Source organism: Echinops telfairi, unplaced genomic scaffold (assembly GCF_000313985.2).
Source record: "Echinops telfairi isolate 266 unplaced genomic scaffold, ASM31398v2 ScPeMD7_8;HRSCAF=38, whole genome shotgun sequence".
NCBI lineage: Eukaryota > Metazoa > Chordata > Mammalia > Afrosoricida > Tenrecidae > Echinops > Echinops telfairi.
The window spans coordinates 12692121-12711673 of NW_022103905.1; the positions used below are offsets into that span (position 1 = coordinate 12692121).

Here is a 19553-nt window from a genome sequence, read left to right on the forward strand (position 1 = left end):
TATTTATTTGCCATGTCTTACACAATTCAATGTATCTGTTTGCTTACTATTCTATTATTTGTCCCCCTCGAATGGGGTTATACAGCCATCATTGCTATCAGTTCCCTCTTCCTCCCCTTCCCATACCCTCAGGGAATCAATGCTCCCATTACTATTTCCAGAGGGTTTATCTGTCTTGGATTTCATGCATTTAACTGTCTTAATTATACAATTGAACATTCGCAGGACTAACAAGATTAATGAGGTAAAACTAAGACCATAATTGTAAAGGGAGGAACGATTAACAAACTAGAGGATAATTATGTGTTTCATCAGTGCTATACTGCACCCTGGATATATCATCCCTTCTGTGTACTGTTCTTGGACTTTGAACTTGGTATCTGTTAATTTTCTGTGATAGAATCGAATAGAGTGAGGTTAGTGTGATGAAAATGAAGGGTTGTAATGAAAATGGGCTACGTAATTCATAACAAGAGAACATGTGAAAGTTGACTGTTTCATGGTATTTTCATTTAGTGGGTCAGAGTTTAAAGAATTCAGCTGTAACTAGAAGATTAGGGTTTGTTGGAAGGATGTTCTTACTTTGACCTAGGTTGGAATTTGCAGTAGGTTTCTGGCAGAGGATTTTTTAAATCTATGCTTAGCCTTCTAGATTGAGTTGAAAGGAAATTATAGATATAGATAACAGTATTCACTAAGTACATTACCAATAATTTGAAATACCCCCTTAGTAACTGGCTCCAAGGTATGCATGTCATAGATGTATATTTCAAGACTTGAACTGGGTAATTCTAGTTCCACCTCTTGCTGATAATTTGCCTTTCTACTCAAGATAACTGAATCAGAATCTATATTTTAACACGATCCCCCATACATAAGAATTACTTGAGGTGCTTGTTAAAATGCAGATTTTGATTCAGTACATCTGCGGTGGAAAGGCAAATTCTCAGCAGGGGTTGGAAGCAGAATGAATCAATTTGAAGCCTTCATCTATTCCTGTATAATGGCCTTCAAAGAGTTCATAGGAAAATTCCATTAAAATTCCATTATCTTCCACTTCCCCTTTGCATGAACTTTTTAAAGGCCACTCATATAGTATTGCTCTTTAATAACTTTCATCTTCAATAAAACCTGGCATAGCATACTATATCAAATTGTAAAAACTTCTTTTCTATACTTAAGAAAGTTAGAGAATTGGCATTCGTGAGCATGATTTCTAATGGTGGCGTCATTCACTACCATTTAACACGGCTGTCATGTAACAGGCGTTTAAGTTATAGTACATGTAACGCAAGGCTATTGATACTGTGTTTTCCTTTTTGAGAGACTGTTTTAAGCACCTTTTAGTAATGCCTTACTAGGGTGGTTAGCCTAGCAAGAGCCTGTCATTGAAATCTGGTTTGATTGTCTTTATGAAATCCACAGGCTTCTCTCTAGACACAGCAGTCCATCTCAGGATGAGTTATGGTTCACTAGCTTGAACAGGAGATTTTGGGTTTTCCTTTTTTTCCCCCTTCAATCATAGAAGATACATATTTAGGTGATAGCAAAACAAACAAACCCCCCATGTCACCAGGGCTCCTTGGATGTAGAAGGCCGGAGCCCTGGTGACAGAGTGGCTTTTGTGTTGAACCACAAACACAAGGCCAGCATGTTGAAAGTCCTGTAGGGAGTCTGCAGAGGCAAAAAGGTTAAAGCAAAACCGAACCAAACTCACCACCACTGCCCTTGAGTTCATCATGCCAATTCTAGTGACCGTGTTGGATAGGATAGAACTGCCCCTCCGAATACCCAAGACTCTTTAACTCTTCATAGAGTAGAAAGCCTCATCTTTCTTCCTGAGAGCAGCTGGTGGTTTCAAACTGCTGGCTTTGCTGTTAGAGGCACAACTCATAACCACTACACCACCAGGGCTCCTTCCGTGAATAGTTAAAAGTCTTTGAAACTCACAGAGAAAGTTCGAGCGAGTCCTACAGAGTCACTGTGAGTCAGGATTGGCTTTATGCAGTGAGTGAGTTCGACATGGCCCAGAGCCATAAAAAGAGAAAATAGAAGAGGTACCATGAGAAAACTGTATGTCCCTGGACAGACCGGATCACATGGTGAGTTGTTTGCTGGGGAGTCTAGGAAAAATCACTGAGATAAAGGAAACAAAAAGAGGAAGGAAACAGATGTGTGATGGACATGATAGTATCTGTCTTTATCCACCTCTTACTCCTTAACGTTTATGGAACAGCTTCATACCTATATTTTCACCCTAAAATGCAATTATTTTTCCCTGTAATAGATAATCACTAAATTATCTAATTAGTGCACTTAACTCGAAGTTCAGAATCTTTCGGGGCACATTTAGTCTCTATAGGTCCAGGTTTGTGATCCAACTATTCAAATATTCAATACAGAATTGTGGAAAGGGAAGAAAATAGCAGCTCATTTAAATTTCCATTCACGAAAAAGGGGAAATAATAGACATGGCAAGTCTTGATGCATACACAGTCCTGCTAGAGAGGTCTACCCTGGGCTTGCTGTTCTACTTCCAGAGGAGTTACCAGAATTTGGTTAGGCAGCCTGGTAGTCTCAGATGCTCCTGAGCAAATGTCTTTTATCGACTTACCTTCAATCCCTGGCTCTCCCACTGAGTTAGATCTTCCTCGCCCATGTTGGCACTGAAGGTGAATATTGTATAAAATAAAAGTATACTGTATAAAGTATACTGTATTAAAAAAATACTGTATGAAGAAAAGGTTTTCAGTGATCTATAGAATAACCATAAGTTGGGAAATCCAGGCAGGTGGCCTTCCCTAATTAGGGAGCTGCTCTGTTTGGAGTCCAAGTCCTGCCCTGTCGCCTGCCAGCCCCAGGCGTATGCGGCAGTCTTGCTCTCTGGAAAATTAACAGAGCTTCTAAGTTGTGCTTCGTGGCAATTTTTGAGCAATTAGATCAGCCTGGAAACTTTAACTCTGTGCTACCAACTGCTCTGTTCTCCCAACACCTCTCCCTGAACCTCACAGCGGCTGCTTCAGTCCTTGCAGAATAATCTCTCAAGGTAATAATGGAACATTTTTCATCAGATCCTTGCCAATAAGTTCCCCCTCATCATCACGCAGAACTAAAAGAAGTTGCTTGAAATGACCTGGGGCAACAATCATATCTTTTTTGGAAGCTGCCTTTGGAAGCCTCTACTTAGGTGGGTACTAGTTTTGAATCAGAAGCAGCCAGCTTTCTCAACCCTGCAGGGCCTCCCAATTATGATATCCTCAGTCAATTGCCATCGCAGGCTACAAGCCCAGTGAGTCTCTTTTGGCCTAGCTGGGTGGCTTTGCATCTCTACTTACAGACGGTCTAGCTGAAGTTGAAGTGCATCTCTACGACTGTGCATTTTGAAAGTGGCAAGATTTAATAAGCACAGGCAACATTCTGAATTTTACTCCAACCATTCCTGCCATTAGTCTCAGATGGCTTGTTGGGTTGACTCCGAGGGTACCATAAGCAAGAGTTCAGCCAGCTGTTCTGCTATTGAGTGTTGGCTCTCCATCCGGAGGGGTTTAAATCCTTACTGCCTACGCCATCGTCTCCACCCTAGTCAACGCTATGGTTTAGCTTTTGGTACTAGCAGCTCCCGTCCATCTTTCCAATTGACTGTATTAGCCAGAATTCATCACTGCAAACAACAGAATCTACTCTGGTTAGTTTATACAAATTATACTATGGGCCTTTTTTGGGGGGAATCTTTGGCGAGATCAAACCAGCCTGTGAGGTTGCATAGCAGGTCAAATGTCCAATTATTATATTGTGGTGTTTCACGGGCGGAAACACCATGGCAGCATCTAAGTGACACTTTTGTCCCTCACAAGTGAATCCCAGGAACTCTATGGCAAAGATGGACGTTTACATGACCACTGTTGCCTATGAAGCAGTTCTCCAGAATACAGAGACTGTATCACTTCCCTTCCTTTTCTGTTTACATTTTGCTTAACTGCGGGTCAACCACCTGGATCCTTGCTACCAAGCAATCTAGGGATGTGAGTTATCTAGCTTCGTCCTTGACAGAAACCTACGGAAGGATAAAGCTGACTGGAAGAAGATATGCAGAGATGTGAATCAACTATATGTTGATGCTCCAGACTACCTTAATCCAAATCGCTGTTCCATATCCCTTCCCAAAGCACCCTTGTGCCACAGGTAATTTCCAGTACTTTAAACACGAGTCCCACTGCGGTCCCTTGTCTGTGGAGGTCAATATGTAAATTTCTGATAGTTCTAAAACATAACAACCCTTTTTTTTTTTAAGTCGTTCCTATAAAAAGTAGAAACTGCTCATTCTTCATGAGAAAACACAATTCTTTCTCTGATAATTTACATGTAAGTTGCTCTCTCAAAAAATCAAGGGTGCGTTAAGGGATATAAAAGACATATCTATATTTTCCTTTTAATGCAAAAGTGGTTCCAAGATCAGATAATAGATAGGTTTAGTACCTTCATTAATGTCCCAGGGGCCTTTTGATGTCTTGAAGGATTGCTCTGTGTACTGTAGGGCATCTATATAATTTTCCCCCACTCCACCCCACCCCCCACCCCCCGTTGCATAGCAATAGAACCCTTGATATTTACGACAACTGAAAATGCAACCTGAAATCATGGTAACTGTCAGAGTTGAAAACTTCTGAGACAAAGTAGAAACGATGAAGCTAAGATTTGTAAGTAGGCACAGCAGACTGTGAGTCTCACTGTATGCTACATAGCCTGGCATGAAGTGCAACGCTGTCAGTGATAACACTAATATGCATATAGCTTCAAGGAAGACCACAGAAATAACGGTCCAGAAGTAGTACGTTGTCTTCTTCAAATCTGCTGCAGAAGACCCCTTTAACGTGTTAAAGAACAAGGGTATCACTTTGAGAACTAATCTGCACTTGACCCAGACCAGGATATTTTTGATAGCCTCACATGCATCTGAAAGCTGGGTCATGAATAGGGGCGATCAGAGAAAACTGCGATGCATTTTAACGACGACATTGGCAAAGAATGTTGAAAGTACCATGTTAAGTGCCATCGAGTGGGTTCTAACCCATAGCCACCCTGTACCCACAGACCGAAACACTGCCAGTCCTGTGGGGTCCTTATGATTGCTTCCCTGCCTGACCCCATTGCTGCAGCCACTGGGTCGCACCATCTCCTGAAGGACTTTCCTCTCCTGCACTGCCCCTCTACCTACCCAACACGATGCCCTTCTCCAGGGACCAGTATCTAAATTATGTAAGCTGGAAGCCTCACCAGCTGTGCCTCTAAGGAGCACTCTGGCAATATTTCTTCAAAGACAGGTTGGTTTGTCCTTTGAGCAGTCCATGGTATTTTCAATATTCGTCCCTAGCACCGCAATGGAAACACCTGAGTTTGTCTTCAACCTTCTTTATTCAATGTCTGCCTTGCACACGCAGATGAGGCCATCCCAAAAGACCTTGCTTTGGGTCAAGAGCACCTTAGTCCTCAAAGTGTAACATTCTCGTTCTCAATAACCCAAAGAATAAATCTGTCTTAGAGGCAGGATCTTCAGAACGCTGCCTGCAAATGGGGATTATAAGGCTTCCTCTCAAGCACTCTGAGCATTTTCATCAGGTGACACTAGACCCAGGTGATTGAAATGTAAAAGTTGGAAACCAAAAAGGGTCACTCCCTGCAGTCTAGTCTCTTCTGACTCAGCCACCCCATAGGACAGGAGAGTGAGACCCCTGTGAGTTTCTGAGACCATAACTCTTGGCTGCAGTGGAAAAAGCCCCACCTTTTTCCCACTGAGGTGGATGGTGCTGAAATGCTGACTCAGGGTGAGGCAGTCCCATGCATAACGGCTGTACCACCAGAGATAGTAAATAGAAACTATGGCCCTTGGGGGTGGGGGAAAAGCTTCTAGAGATCTCTTGGTACAATCTTGTAATACCAACCACTTAATCATTTCAAATACCATTTTGCAACACATTGGATAGAATAAACAGAATCAAGGAAACTCATCAGGACTGAGATGCTGGGAGAAGCGCGGTCTCAGTCAAAACATGACACAAGATTCACTGAGAAGCAGCTGCTTATCTGTAACTTCAAATGGAAGCTGAACAAAATTAAAACAAGTGTGTTAGAATGGATATACATATATTTAACATATCCCACCGTAATTTAGAGAACACTTAAAGAAGAGATTTGATTAAATGAAATTAATAACAAGAAATTAAGTGAATTGTGAAATTAACATCTGACAGGAAGAAACCGAAAGGACATTAAAAAGACAAAATATATGTATAGAAAGACTGAAGCCTGTTCTAGGCTATGAAGAAGTGAATGCAAGAGGAAGAAATGATTAAATGAAAGAACCAAACCAAAGATTTCAAGGGGAGGCTGGAGGACAAAGTCCTATCATGAGATGTGCAAAAATCTGGATTTAGAAAATGGGAAGAACACTGAGCATTTCCGAAATGAAGCTGAAAAAAATGAAAGAAAACAATCCAAGCACCGGGCTGTACCATTGAATGATTTTATGCACAAAGTATTGAATGTTGCACAGCATATGAAAAGATGGAAGGGACACAGAGTCACTATACCAAAAAGAATTGGTTGACCTTCAACCATTTCACCAGAGAGTATATGATTGAGAAATTCAAACTGCACTTCAAGTATTGGAGAAAAACAAGGCTTCAAGAATAGTTGGAATAGGATTGGAGTGCTTCAACACAGAGAAGAAGCCCAGGCAGAACTCGCTCATCTAAGCCAAGGTGTTCAGGAGACAGCTGCCTGGATTGCCAGCTGGCAAATATGCATCTCCAGTTTCCCATCATGCCCATCTCAAATAAAGGTGATTCCATAGAATGTGGAAATCATCAAACATTATCTTTATTACACGCAAGTAAATTTTCGCTAAAGATAATTTTTAAAAATGGTTGTAGCAGTTCATTTGCCATGAAGAGGAAGAAATTTAAGCTGGGTATAGACAAAGATAATAGAACAAGGAATATCATTGCTAACTTCAAGTGAATTTTCACTGAAAACAAAGAAATTGGGAGAATACCTGTGTTTTTAGCGACTGCGAAGGCATCCAGCTGGGTGGATCATAACACACTGGGTAACACTGGGAATCCCACAACTCTTTAATGGTGTTCTTCTGGCACGCCCACCGACTTCATTCACCAGTGTACCTGCATGGTTTCAAACAGGGAAAGGTGTGCATCAGGGTTGTAGCCTTTCACTACTTTGCTATTTACACTCAATAAACATTCCTAGAAGCTGGACTATGTGAAGAAGAGTCCAGCATCAGGATTGGACGATGACTCATTAACAACCTAGAATATGCAAATGACACGATCTTGGTTGCTGAAAGGACGTACTGAGGAGACTCAAGGCAACATTCTGTGTACAGATGACACCTCAACCGAAAACACCAATCCTCACAACCGGGATGAGGAACATCAAGGTTCCTGACATCCTACCTGATCTACAATTGGCACACGTGAAAGTATCAGAGAGCACGTCGGACAATAATGTATGGGGGGAGCATGTTCTGCCAAATAGCTCGTTAAAGTGCTTTTAATTGCAAAGCTATCACTTTGAAGACCAAGGTGTGGCCATGACCCACGTGAAGCCCGTGAACGCTGGATAATGAGTAGGAAAGGGTGAAGACTCAATGCCTGTGAATTTTGTAAGTGGCAGAGAAGACTACCTTTGCTAGGAACTACCAAAAGGACCAGCGCTGTTAGAACAGCGGTTCTCACCCTGTGGGTCGCGACCCCTTTGAGGGTCAAATGGCCCTTTCACGGGTCGCCTAAGACCATCGGAAAACACATAAATAGTTCCACAATATATAATTACACATTATTTTGATGAAGCACTATTCTTTAATTATGCTCCATTTGTAACAATGAAAATGCATCCTGCATATCAGATATTTACATGACGATTCATAGCAGGAGCAAAATGACAGTGATGAAGTAGCAACGAGAATCATGTTATGGTTGGGGGTCACCACCACATGTATGAAAGGGTCGCGGCATGAGGAAGGCTGAGAACCACTGCGTGAGAACAAGCCACGCAGAATGGTCCTTAGTGGGTGAGGATGGTATGACTTTGTTCCACACACTTTGGGCATGTGAGCAGGAAGGGGAATAGCCCCAGGAGAAGGATGAAATCTCACTTGGTAGAGGGTCCACTAAACACTTTCAACCTGAAGGATTGGTACATCGTCTGCAACCATCAAAATGGATTGTCAGGAGGGCACATGCATGGGCAGTGTCTAACTGTGTTGTACTTGAAGCTTCTGAGTGAGTCAGCTTGTGGCAAGCAACAACATACGATTGTTTCTCACTGATTAATAGAAGAGACATTATACCTTCATGGTTTCCTAAAGTATGCTTCTCTCGTGGGACCCTTTGAAAAAACTGGTAAAGACTCTGAAACCACTGCTCAAAATTACATGTATTTAAGTAATAAAACACATAATTTGAAATCATGTAAATTATAGTTATTAGTACAGTAATAAGTATAAATATTTCAAGATGCTTAACATTTGCAATGTTGTATGTAAACACCTATGGTTTTATTGGTTATCATCTTAGAGAGTCTGATGTTATAATTATTAGTTTGACACAATTGAAGGAAAACAGTTTTCTTCAAATACAAATTCACGATTCAGTGAACTCATCCACAGACTGCAGGTGAAAGAGCTGTGTTAGTAGTTAGATACACAGGGTCTACCCAGTGCTCAGGATTGGTCAGGATGAACTGGGTCAGCTTACATCGATGAAACAACCAGCTGCCGCTGAAATGAGTTGCTAAATCAGTTAAGGGAAAGAAAAGTAGGGGCGTTCTAAGCACAGGGAAGAGTCTAGATGCAAAGTCATGGATCAAGAAATCCAGAGTATAAGATAAGCCACAAAGCGATGCTACTATGGTTCCAACTCTTATTGGTATGGGTTTATTTCGAACAAAACGTGTTTAAGTGCCACCATGAAAAGTGATTGGCTGCAGACACGTTCTTGTCTTCCACTGTCTGAGCTTTGGCATGGTGCTTTCAATTTTAAAAATCTTATCAAAACAGTGACTTCAGAAGGAAGCCGTTGAACGATTTAAATTCAAAGCAGAGGAAATCAGTGTGGAAGGTTATGGTATAACTGTTTTTAGGGATTTCTCAGGTTTAATCTCTATACCTTCTTGAAGAACACAGAATAGTCATTGAGGCTTATTATAAATGATCTTAACAAAATGAATATGGCCTTGAAGGCAGGGGGGTTTGAGGCCAGGAAAGTCGTATGGAGGAAGTTCTCGTTCTATCCTGACAATGTACCTACTTACTCCTTGATAGCAAGGGCTCTCCTATGAAACATGTACTGGGAACTCTTGCCCAGTGTGCCATGATCTTGTCCCTTCAGACTCTTAATTTTTATTTCAAAGAACATTTTAAAAGGACGTTTGAGTCCCGTGAGGATGCCAAATGTTCCATCTGTGATATGCTATGAGTTGAAGACTGACCACCGGCTACTTTGGGAAAGAATTACAAGAGTCGGAAATGCTGCCTTCACATATGTATAGGTCCAGATGAATGCTGTGTTGAGAAACAATAGCTTCAAAGCTCTATATATACATATACATATATCTTTTAATAAAGGTTTTCAAAATTTTATAGTTATCTTCTATATGGGCAACAGTAAATTGTCTTCTTTGAGAAGCGTGGGATACAGAAAACTTTGAAACAATAGGTGATTTTGAATCTACAGTTTATTCTTAAAAGAGTTTTACTCTAAATCTATTTGCTCTTAATAGCTTATAGATGTATTGGAGTCTTTCAGCTTAACTACTGTTACTTAACATTTGGTATTTCTGTACTCCGTGGAATTTCTTGTCATAAAATAAGCTTCGTATTTATAGCGCAGTATTATCTGTGCCATCGTTTATGCAAGATAATATGAAATCTCTCCATATTAGAAAGTATCCCAAGCGAAGATTTTAGGCACATATGATTATATCTAGTGTGTGGCTGTGGGATGCCATCATGCCAGTTTGACTCATCGTGACCCTCTTGGCTGGGGTTGAACTGTCCCCGCAGGGTTTGCAAGGCTGTACTCTTGCTGGCAGCGCGTTGCCAGGTTTTCTCCTGCCAAACCTCTCAGTGGTTTCTAACGGCCAACCCACCTTTCCGTTAGCAGCTGAGCCCTGGACCATTGTGCTACAAGGGCTCCTTCGATCTCGAGCAGTTCCTTAAAGGGATCAGGTTAGGATTTTCCCCCTTCACCATGACGGCACGACAGCAACTTTGCTCAAGACCCTTTGTAATATCCCAGGGATGGAATGGAGCCATGGCAAATGTCATGCATGATGTGACTTACTATGTCTAGATCGATTTGGAGCAGCGAATCGGCGGTTGCTAACGTATCCACCTTTATTTGCAGTGAGTGCCATAACTCCACAGACAGAATCAAAGTCCGAGTATGGGATGAAGACGATGACATTAAATCCAGAGTCAAGCAGCATTTCAAAAAGGAGTCCGATGATTTTCTGGGCCAAACAATTGTAGAAGTGAGGACCCTGAGTGGAGAAATGGATGTCTGGTATAACTTAGGTGACTATGGCTATATCTCCTTGGAAACAATGTCCGTGAAATGTCAGAATAGCTGGGGCATGTATTCTATATAGCTAAATTAGGCAATGTACTTCCAGAGCATCTGATTGGGCTTTAGGGGGCATACTTTCATGAGGAACTAAAGACGTCGTTTATTCAAATTCAGTATTACTCAAAGTTGTTAATATTCTTAAGATGGAAAAAGAATTTCAAAGGATCAACTAGGGAACTTATAGGAGAAAAATTTTATCCCATAATATTTAATTAACAAAATAGAGCTGTAAGAGCCAACTTCAGGGGGAATGTATAATGAGCAGCTTATGATTTAATGCTATAGATTGTTTTCTTCTGGTCCTTGTATTAGATGTTAATAAAGGAAAACATATATTTGGGTTGGTGGTGGTTTTTATGTGCTGACACAAATGTGGGAGTTGGCAGAGGAGCCCGGTTGTACAGTAGTGAAGGTCAGGCTGCTCACCATCAGGTTCGCAGTTTGGACCCACCAACCATTCCATGGGAGTAAGATGCGGCAGCTTATTTCCATAAAGATTCCCAGCCTTGAAAACCCTTTGAGAAAATCTGACTCTGTCTTGCCTATAGGTTTTCCATGAGATGGAATCAACTCAGTGGCAATGGGTTGAATTGGGTTGGGTTGGGTTAATTTAGTTTAGCAAAGCCAAGTGCTTCTGTGGACTTACACTGACTGATGATGGCGATGGAGTATATTTAATTGGCATGATTTTTGTTTAATTATAGAATTCGATAAGGACAGGTATTAATTTAACTTCTACGAGAATTGAAGAGCAACCAAGAATCTTTATTGTTGGCTTAACAGTAGTAGTAAAACAGTATAGGTCACCTCAGTTTCTGTAAAGGGTATGATCCACAAATTTCTTAATCACATCTTTTGAAATGTCTCACAGTTTGAGGGCTTATCTGGCTATGAATCAAAGAAGGTTTACACACAGTCCAGACTTTACATAGTCACCATTTAATATACCAATATATTTTAGCAAATTTTAAAAAGCTTTTGGAATTTAAAAAACCTACATAATTGTAATATTTGGCAATATAAATGGAGAAATGGTATTTAGGATTCCTGAAACTGGATTATCTAATATTTTGAAGAAGCTGTGATGTATAAATTATCTGGACAAAAATAATTCAAAATAGAAAAGAATTCATCGTCAAAATGTTTTGAAGAATCAATGCCCTGTACATTATTGGAATTTTTTCCATTATTATAATGAGTATCCTTTATTCTTTATTTACACTATTAAATAACTACATATTGAAAACAGCTATGTTAGGCTAAAGGCAAACTTTAAACCATTAGTTCTCCATGACCTGCAAATTGTGTCTTAAAGAAGCTCACTTATACATAGCCTTCTTTCCTGTTACAATTTAGCTTGCCCTTGAATTGAGACAAGCAAGTTAAAAGTCAGAATAGAAATCCCTCCAATGTGTTTGACAGAATGAACGTGGATCTATTACGTTGAGTGAGGAACTCATTTGCTACTAGTTAGGGACATTAGCTATTAAGTTGTAGTGCTGGCCTGGTTCCGTTTTTGAATGGAAGATGGCAGCAACACGCTTGACAGCCTTTGGCTGCCCACCCTCAGCTAGTCCTTTTTGTGTCCAAGTTTTACTTTTTGTACAGCGCTCCCCCTTTGCCACTTCACTCATTCCATCACACACACCGTTTGGCCAAAAGACATGACCGTCTGCTTCCCATGTATCCATTTGGAGGGGGGTTGCTAAGGAAAGGAAAGAACCAGTGAAGTTCTTCTGGGCTCAGGACGGAACCCCGTACCCCATTCCCCACCCCAATGTGCCCAGAGGAGGAATGGAACACTCTTTGAGCATCAGCTCTCTCTAAACCAGTTGGAGAAATGTTCATCCTCAGCCCTCCTGAAAGAAGACTACAAGAAAAATACTGATTCTTAAATAATAGCAATGATAAGACAAGAGACAGCAAGCAGAAAGTGGCCTGCCTAATTTAACGGCATCTTATGTAGTTAAAAAGACAGCGATGTTTACAAAGGGGGGTCGAGTCTCCACCACTGACTTTATCTCATTTTACCTTCTTAGGTTTCATTTCTGAATGGGGCACCTTTTCATATTTTACCTGTGAAATCAGTGTCTAGCTTAGGTTCCCGACCTACATTCCCACTCTTTTTAATGAATGCTATTCTTCAGAAGTTATTGATTCTGGAAACACACAACATATTTGATCATTTATCAGTTAATTTTGAGTATTAATTTTATTCAATTAAACAGTTAATCAGACAACTCATAAGTAAACTGTAGGCTGCAGGTGTTATTACCTTCTAATGATTAAAAGCTTAGTTAATACTTAATATTTTTATTAGCCAAACCTTTGGTTCATTCCTTCAAACACAGAAAGAAAAAGAAAAAGCTGATTAGTTGCTTGGAGCTTTTAGGTCAAAAAGTTTCCTGGCTAACTGTTTCAGTTATCTTATTTATAATTGCCCAAATAATGGCATGTCTTATTTAATAAATTTATCAAGTAAAATAATTCATTTCTGTATGAGATTTAGGTGATTTTACTAATTACATTTTTCTATTTGAAGTATTCATAATGGCATTTGACAATCATGATGATATTACCAATGTTTTTAATTTAATTTAGGGAATTGTAGTTGTTCCATAATGAAATATGAACTAAAAATAAAGTTGGTACTTATCCACATAAGTCATTCTTAAACTTTTGGGAACCTGTATGAAAAATAAGGTGTTGTTGAAAGTGACAGTATCACTTTTGCTCCCTCAGAGAAACGGACAGATAAGTCAGCTGTCTCTGGGGCCATCCGATTGAAAATCAATGTGGAAATAAAAGGAGAGGAGAAGGTTGCTCCCTATCATATACAATATACATGTCTCCATGAGGTAAGTTACATTGTATTAACAAAACAGCCTAGAAAAGACACCGATCTCGATTAATGGAACATGCAACAAGACATACGGGTTAAAAATTGAATTTGGTTTATGGAATTACTACTGTAATACTTATTCTAGGTACAATATCACATCATGTGTGATATGTTAGGGCATTATAAAACTCCTATATTGCCCCCACAGGGGCAGATGTACGCTGTCCTTGCAGGGTCACTCTGAGTCAGCATTGCCTTGAGGGTAGTGAGTTTGAACGGGGTCATATTCTGAAGTTTAGAGACCAGTACATGAGTCAGGTATTAATAAAGAGGACAGTAAGATTATACTGCATAAACAGTCTAAATCACTGTTCTTGCAAAGAGCTAAAGACTGCTTAAAAATTTATTTTCATTTTCAGTTACTGAGGAAATGAGTCATGAGAACTATTTTGAAAGCATTAAAAGATATAGTGTTTTACTTTCAGGAGATAATCCAAATCATGATGGTAAAGAATCTCAATTAATGTTAAGATTTTATGGAAGATCTAATAAGGAACATCATTTATAACAAAGAATGTTTAAAATGATAATGATCAAGGACTTTGATAATTTTTTGATTATCAACATGATTAGCACTTTCGTTCCGTTAGCGCAACGAAGGACTTCGTACTCACGAAGCTCCCCTCCACGCTAGTTCCCCTTCTCGACACATAGGAGGGTTCTTCAGAAGTTTGTGGACAACTTGAATTAAAAGATAATGTAATATGTCCTCGAAGTTTTCAATGGCCCCTTGTTTATAGGTTTGAAGAATGTTGCCATTTGCTTACGGAGACTGGTTAGTCCGTTCACCTTGAACTATAGGTTGGGTGGACCTGGTAAAGAGAACTGGACATGAATCCAAAGGGCACATTCATATCATAGTTTTGTATGCCTTGGAAGAGAAACACAGACCAGGGGTTTTGATTTCCTATTGATGGCTTTTCATCAGAGAGCTAACTTACAGGTATCCCTAGAACCTTTGTCTGTTGATACTGGAGACGAGGCCAAGTGATGTTTCTTCCCCCTATACAAGTATCATATTAAGGGTAGCCTTACATAACCGAGTGTTATAGTTACTAATAAATTATACATTCAGAAAAAAAGGGGAGGCAGGTTAAAAATCAAACACACAGATGCTATCTAAGCTTACCATGCGAGTTCTAATGGGGATAAGAAAATCTAAGTTTAATTTACTACCATCTTTTAGTGGAAAAAAAGGGAAAGCAAGAATACGGTTCCAAGAAAGTGTGAGGGAAGAAGGTTCCGGATCAGAGGGACCAGTATGATGCTTAGCTTTTCAGCATCCTCCCTGCTGGTCCAAGGGTGTGGACTATCCCAACGAGGCCCTTCAATTGGCCCAGGCTGCATCCATGCTGTAGTTTTTACACCTGATAGAGGCAAAAAGAAATTCTGGTGTACTGATCTTGTCTATTACAAAATTCCTCAAGCATTCTTTTTAACCTCAATGATTTCCCTGCTTTCTACCATTTTGTAGTCAAAGCCACTATATCTAAATGATATATTCATATCATCATTATCTCATCATTTGTCTGGAGCTCTCTAATGTACTCAAAGGTCATGAATGCAAATCTGTTATGTTCTAGCATGTGTAGCTATTTAGATGCAAAATACTTGATTTCCTCATGAAAATATTTTGGGATAAGAAGAACAATTGACTTGATAGTTCTGTTCAGACCAGAGCAGAAGTAAAAGTAGATTCTCCTATTGTTTATAAGTGCTGGTGACTCATCAGCAGCAATTCCGTATTTTACTGAAAGTTGCAGTTAAATATTTCTGATAGGTTGTGAGGAATTTCTAAACCATTAAAAACCTTCTTACCTTTTTTTTAAGAATCTGTTCCATTACTTGACTGAAGTGAAATCGAACGGTGGAGTGAAAATCCCAGAGGTTAAAGGGGACGAGGCCTGGAAAGTTTTCTTTGATGACGCTTCTCAGGAGATAGTGGATGAATTTGCCATGCGCTATGGGGTTGAGTCCATTTATCAAGCAATGACGTAAGTGCTTCAGAACATCTCCTTGTTCAAAAGTCTCTATTGAAAGCTAAAGAAAACGTATCCATGTTCACTACTTCTATATGACATAAATTTTGATTTTAGAAACTACATTTTACTCTGAATGTTTGTTGATCATCTCTGGCTAACTATTATGGTGAACAATTTGGTGATTCACCATCACTGTCTTCCTGGGACCATTCTGTCCTGAACGTTTGGTCCCAGAGCGGAGACATCAGAAGTACCTGGAAACTTGTTACAAATCTAGAACAGCAGATCTCATTCCAAACCCGTTGATTTGGAAACGTTCAGGGTGTGGAGCCTAGCAATGGTGATTTGTTGGTGTTTGTTTCTTTGTCTGATTTTGCTTTCAGGCTCCCATGCAATTTCCCTCAGTCCTCAGTGACATGGTCGGTTTGATTCTTCACCTTGAGTGAACAGCCCCAGTTGTCCTCTTCTGGTTACTGGGCTTCTATTAATCTTGTTTCCCTGCCTTCTGAATATGCTCATCTTTGTGTCAAACGAATTGTTGACTATTGATCTCTTCATATAGATGTGTTTTTTAAAGCAGCGGTTCTCAACCTGTGGGTCGCGACCCCTTTGGGGGTTGAATGACCCTTTCACAGGGGTTGCCCGATTCATTACAGCAAAATGACAGGTGTGAAGTAGCAATGAAAATAATGTTATGGTTGGGGGGGGTCACCACCACATGAGGAACTGTGTTAAAGGGTTGCAGCATGAAGAAGGTTGCAAACCACTGTTTTAAAGGAACATCGTTAACATATTCTTGAAAAATATTTTGAAATATAAGAAATTAAGAATTTTATGATTTTTTTAAAGGAACATGGTTCATGTTCTTTAATTAGTGAGCTAATTTGTTTAGCTAAAAGGCAACCTTAAGGACAACTTTTCAGGTCAAAGTTTAAATATTATCTCAAGGTTTAGGAGGGACTCTGTTCCCAACTGGTGCTATAATTCTGGCTTAGTTTTTCAGATTCAAGGTTCTGGTCCCAATTTTGCTCTCATTCTCCCTCTGTTCATCCAGTGTGGCTCTGCTCAGAATGGTCTTTAGTGGCAGACCGGCCCCATTGACTTCTTCTGGTCTCTGGGAAGGAGGAAGAGGCCATGGTTCTTGAAGAGATCAGTCCTGCCAACTCGTTTTTCTTGGAACCTTTGGTTTCCTCCTTTCCCTTTTGCTCCAAATGAGCAGATGACCGTTTCAAATGACTTCTCACAAGCTTAGAAGACCCAGACAGTACTCCCCAAACTAGAATGTATAGAAATATTCTATGCAAATTGACTTCAAAACCATGAAACACTTCAAAGCCAGGCAGCTCATCCTGTAAGATGTTCAGGTTCATCCACAAAAAGTATCCGTGCACCTGACATCCTTTATTGTACATTTGAATAGAGATGCATGCAGTTACATCCATATACGTATGCAGAGTAACACAAACACGTATAGCCCTATACACACATTTGCCTACAGACATACATGTATTTTGGTTGGTGTAGCTGTTTCAGTGTTACCATAGCAATATGTTAGTTGATTTCTTGGCTGCAGCTTCCATGAGCATCGGTTGTCAATCTAAGCAGGATGAAATCCTTGGTGACTTGAAATGTTTCTGTTTGTGATGTAATCTGTTAGTCTGGCTGAGAAGCATAGCTATATTAATATAGAGAAATTGTAACTGTATGATAATTGAAAAAAAGACAATTATTTTAACGCATTACCTTAAGTAAATAATGGTACAAAATGTGTTTGGATACTAATTTGGTGTCAGTTTGCACCAGTTACCGCATGGGTCCACAAGCAGGAACACACTATATACCAGTCTAGTTTGTAGACATCAATACATTTTTCTCATAAATGGGTCAGATAGTAAACAATTCATCTCTGTTATCACAACTGCTCAACTTTGCAGTTGCAATATAAAGGCAGTCATAGATAGCAAACAAATAAATGAGACTGAATTCCAATAAAAATGTATTCACAAAAGCTACACGCTAGTTCTGGCTTGTGAAATATAGTCTGCCAACTACCGGCCTAGAGAGAGAAGACAAGACAGGTAGACTCGAGGAAAGAACCTCAGTGTGCTGTGCTACATTGACAAATGGACTTCAGTGATAAGCAAATAAGTGGTAGCTTATGTCCAATTGTTACATAGTTGATCATAAATTGATAATGTCTAATATTTAACATTAAATACAGATGTTATCATTCCAGAATAAAAACCATTCCTAGTATATATCGGATATCTGTTAAAAAGAGAGCAGAGCAAAACAGCAAATGCTACCATAAGAACAATTTTTCACTCACTGTTTCCTATTGGATATTTGTTGTTTGAAATTACTTTTTCTGAAAACATGCATGGACCCATTTTCTCTTCTTAAGAAACTATATTTTAAAATCTTAAAGAGAGGGCCTATATCTTTCACTCCAGCTTTATACGAAGTCCTGAGTGCATGATAGAAGCTCAATGTATGTATTTGCAATTTAATTATTTGGAAGCAGAAGCAATTTCTCAATCGTTCATTCTCATCTTTCTCTCCATACCTCTGGATGTCCAGACTATTGGTTGCTAGCTGCATGCCAAGGTTAACTTGACATCCACTGCCCTAAAGAACATGTCACTGCTCCATGGGGCTTCGGAGACTAAATCTGCGTGTGAACCAAAGGCCTCATCTCTCTCAGAAAGGAGCTAGAGGATTTTCAAACTTAGAAAGTGGGGGTTTTCAGCGCAATGCTTAATTCAGTGTGCCACCAGGGCTCCTGAATTTATGTTGGCACCTGTTTCGCCACATATGATGCTGTAAAGTATTTTAAAGCACACTATTCTAAGTGATCATTTTTAACAATTCGTGAAAACTACAGACCACTCATTTTCAGTCGGGTAGGAAATTTTCTGAGATGCTTCTGAACCAGCACTCTCTCAATATAATAGTTTTTTAAATGGGACTGTAACTTGAGTCCCAACCTACTGTTGAACAATTAATGAATAACTCAAAAATGGTTAATGTATACTCCTATGTTCAATTTTAAACCGCCTAGTACACTGGTATTTTCATGTGGTTTTAAAGTCTTATTTCTAGAGACCACAAAATCAAACCAAATAAACCAAACAATTCCCATGAACACAAGCAAACTAGAGACACACATCTAGCTTGTCTCAGAATTGCCTTCCTCTTAATTTTCAAACCTTCACAGTTGGAAAAAGAGCTTAATTATTCCAGACTTTCTTAGACACCATTTGATCAAAAACGGTAAGTCTCAGTTCCTTTGGAATTCTTCCCACACTTCAGCCAAATCCCCAGATACCAATGTAATCTTCTCTCTTAGTAGACTCCTAGTTTTCTTTAAAACATTCTTCCATTTCCTTGAGGATAGAGTTGAAGCAGAAATAATGGGGGAAGTGTGTATTAAATCAGAGTCCGGTAGTACATTATTAAATTTTCCTCTTGTGTATTGCTTATCATAAAAAGGAGACTGAATCTATTTTGCTGGTAAATAATGTGAACATGAATACTGAACTTCCCATTTCTCCAAGGTCCTCCCACTTTTACTGTAAATGCACTCTCCTTTCGCCACAGAACATTTCTAGAGGGCACACTTTTTTAGCTCTATTTGTGCATTAAAAAGATGGATCCTTCACTGAGGAATATCTGTGAGAAGCAGGGAAGAATTATGATTCTCCTACTTGAAAAAGTGGTTGCTCGAGGATTGCAGAGATTTGTTCCCATTTGGTAAATGCAATCTTGCATATAAGCAAAGTCCTTTTCCAGATTGTGACAATCATCACAAAGGCGAACAACATCCCACATTAAGTGATGCCGTGAAGTTGGGCATAAAGCCGTTTCCATCATGAGATGTCTCTAAGCGTTTGACATTTTTCATTATGTGCAAACGTGAATGGCTGACCAGTTTTTTATCCTTTAACATACCTGGTGACTTTCATGTGAGATTAAGGGTTAGAGTCCTATGGAAGTTATTTCTCTCAAGCAAATACTTTTTTTTTT

The 19553-nt window shown here is 39.6% G+C and overlaps 1 protein-coding gene across 1 annotated transcript in view; it reads left to right on the forward strand.

The window, feature by feature from the left end:
* Positions 1-19553, forward strand: part of UNC13C (unc-13 homolog C) — a 586641-nt gene that overhangs the window by 258430 nt on the left and 308658 nt on the right. Inside the window, exons 11-13 of the mRNA XM_045286469.1 lie at positions 10422-10591; positions 13386-13501; positions 15376-15539. Coding sequence (XP_045142404.1) covers positions 10422-10591; positions 13386-13501; positions 15376-15539 — 450 coding nt within the window. The remainder of the gene's footprint in view (positions 1-10421; positions 10592-13385; positions 13502-15375; positions 15540-19553) is intronic.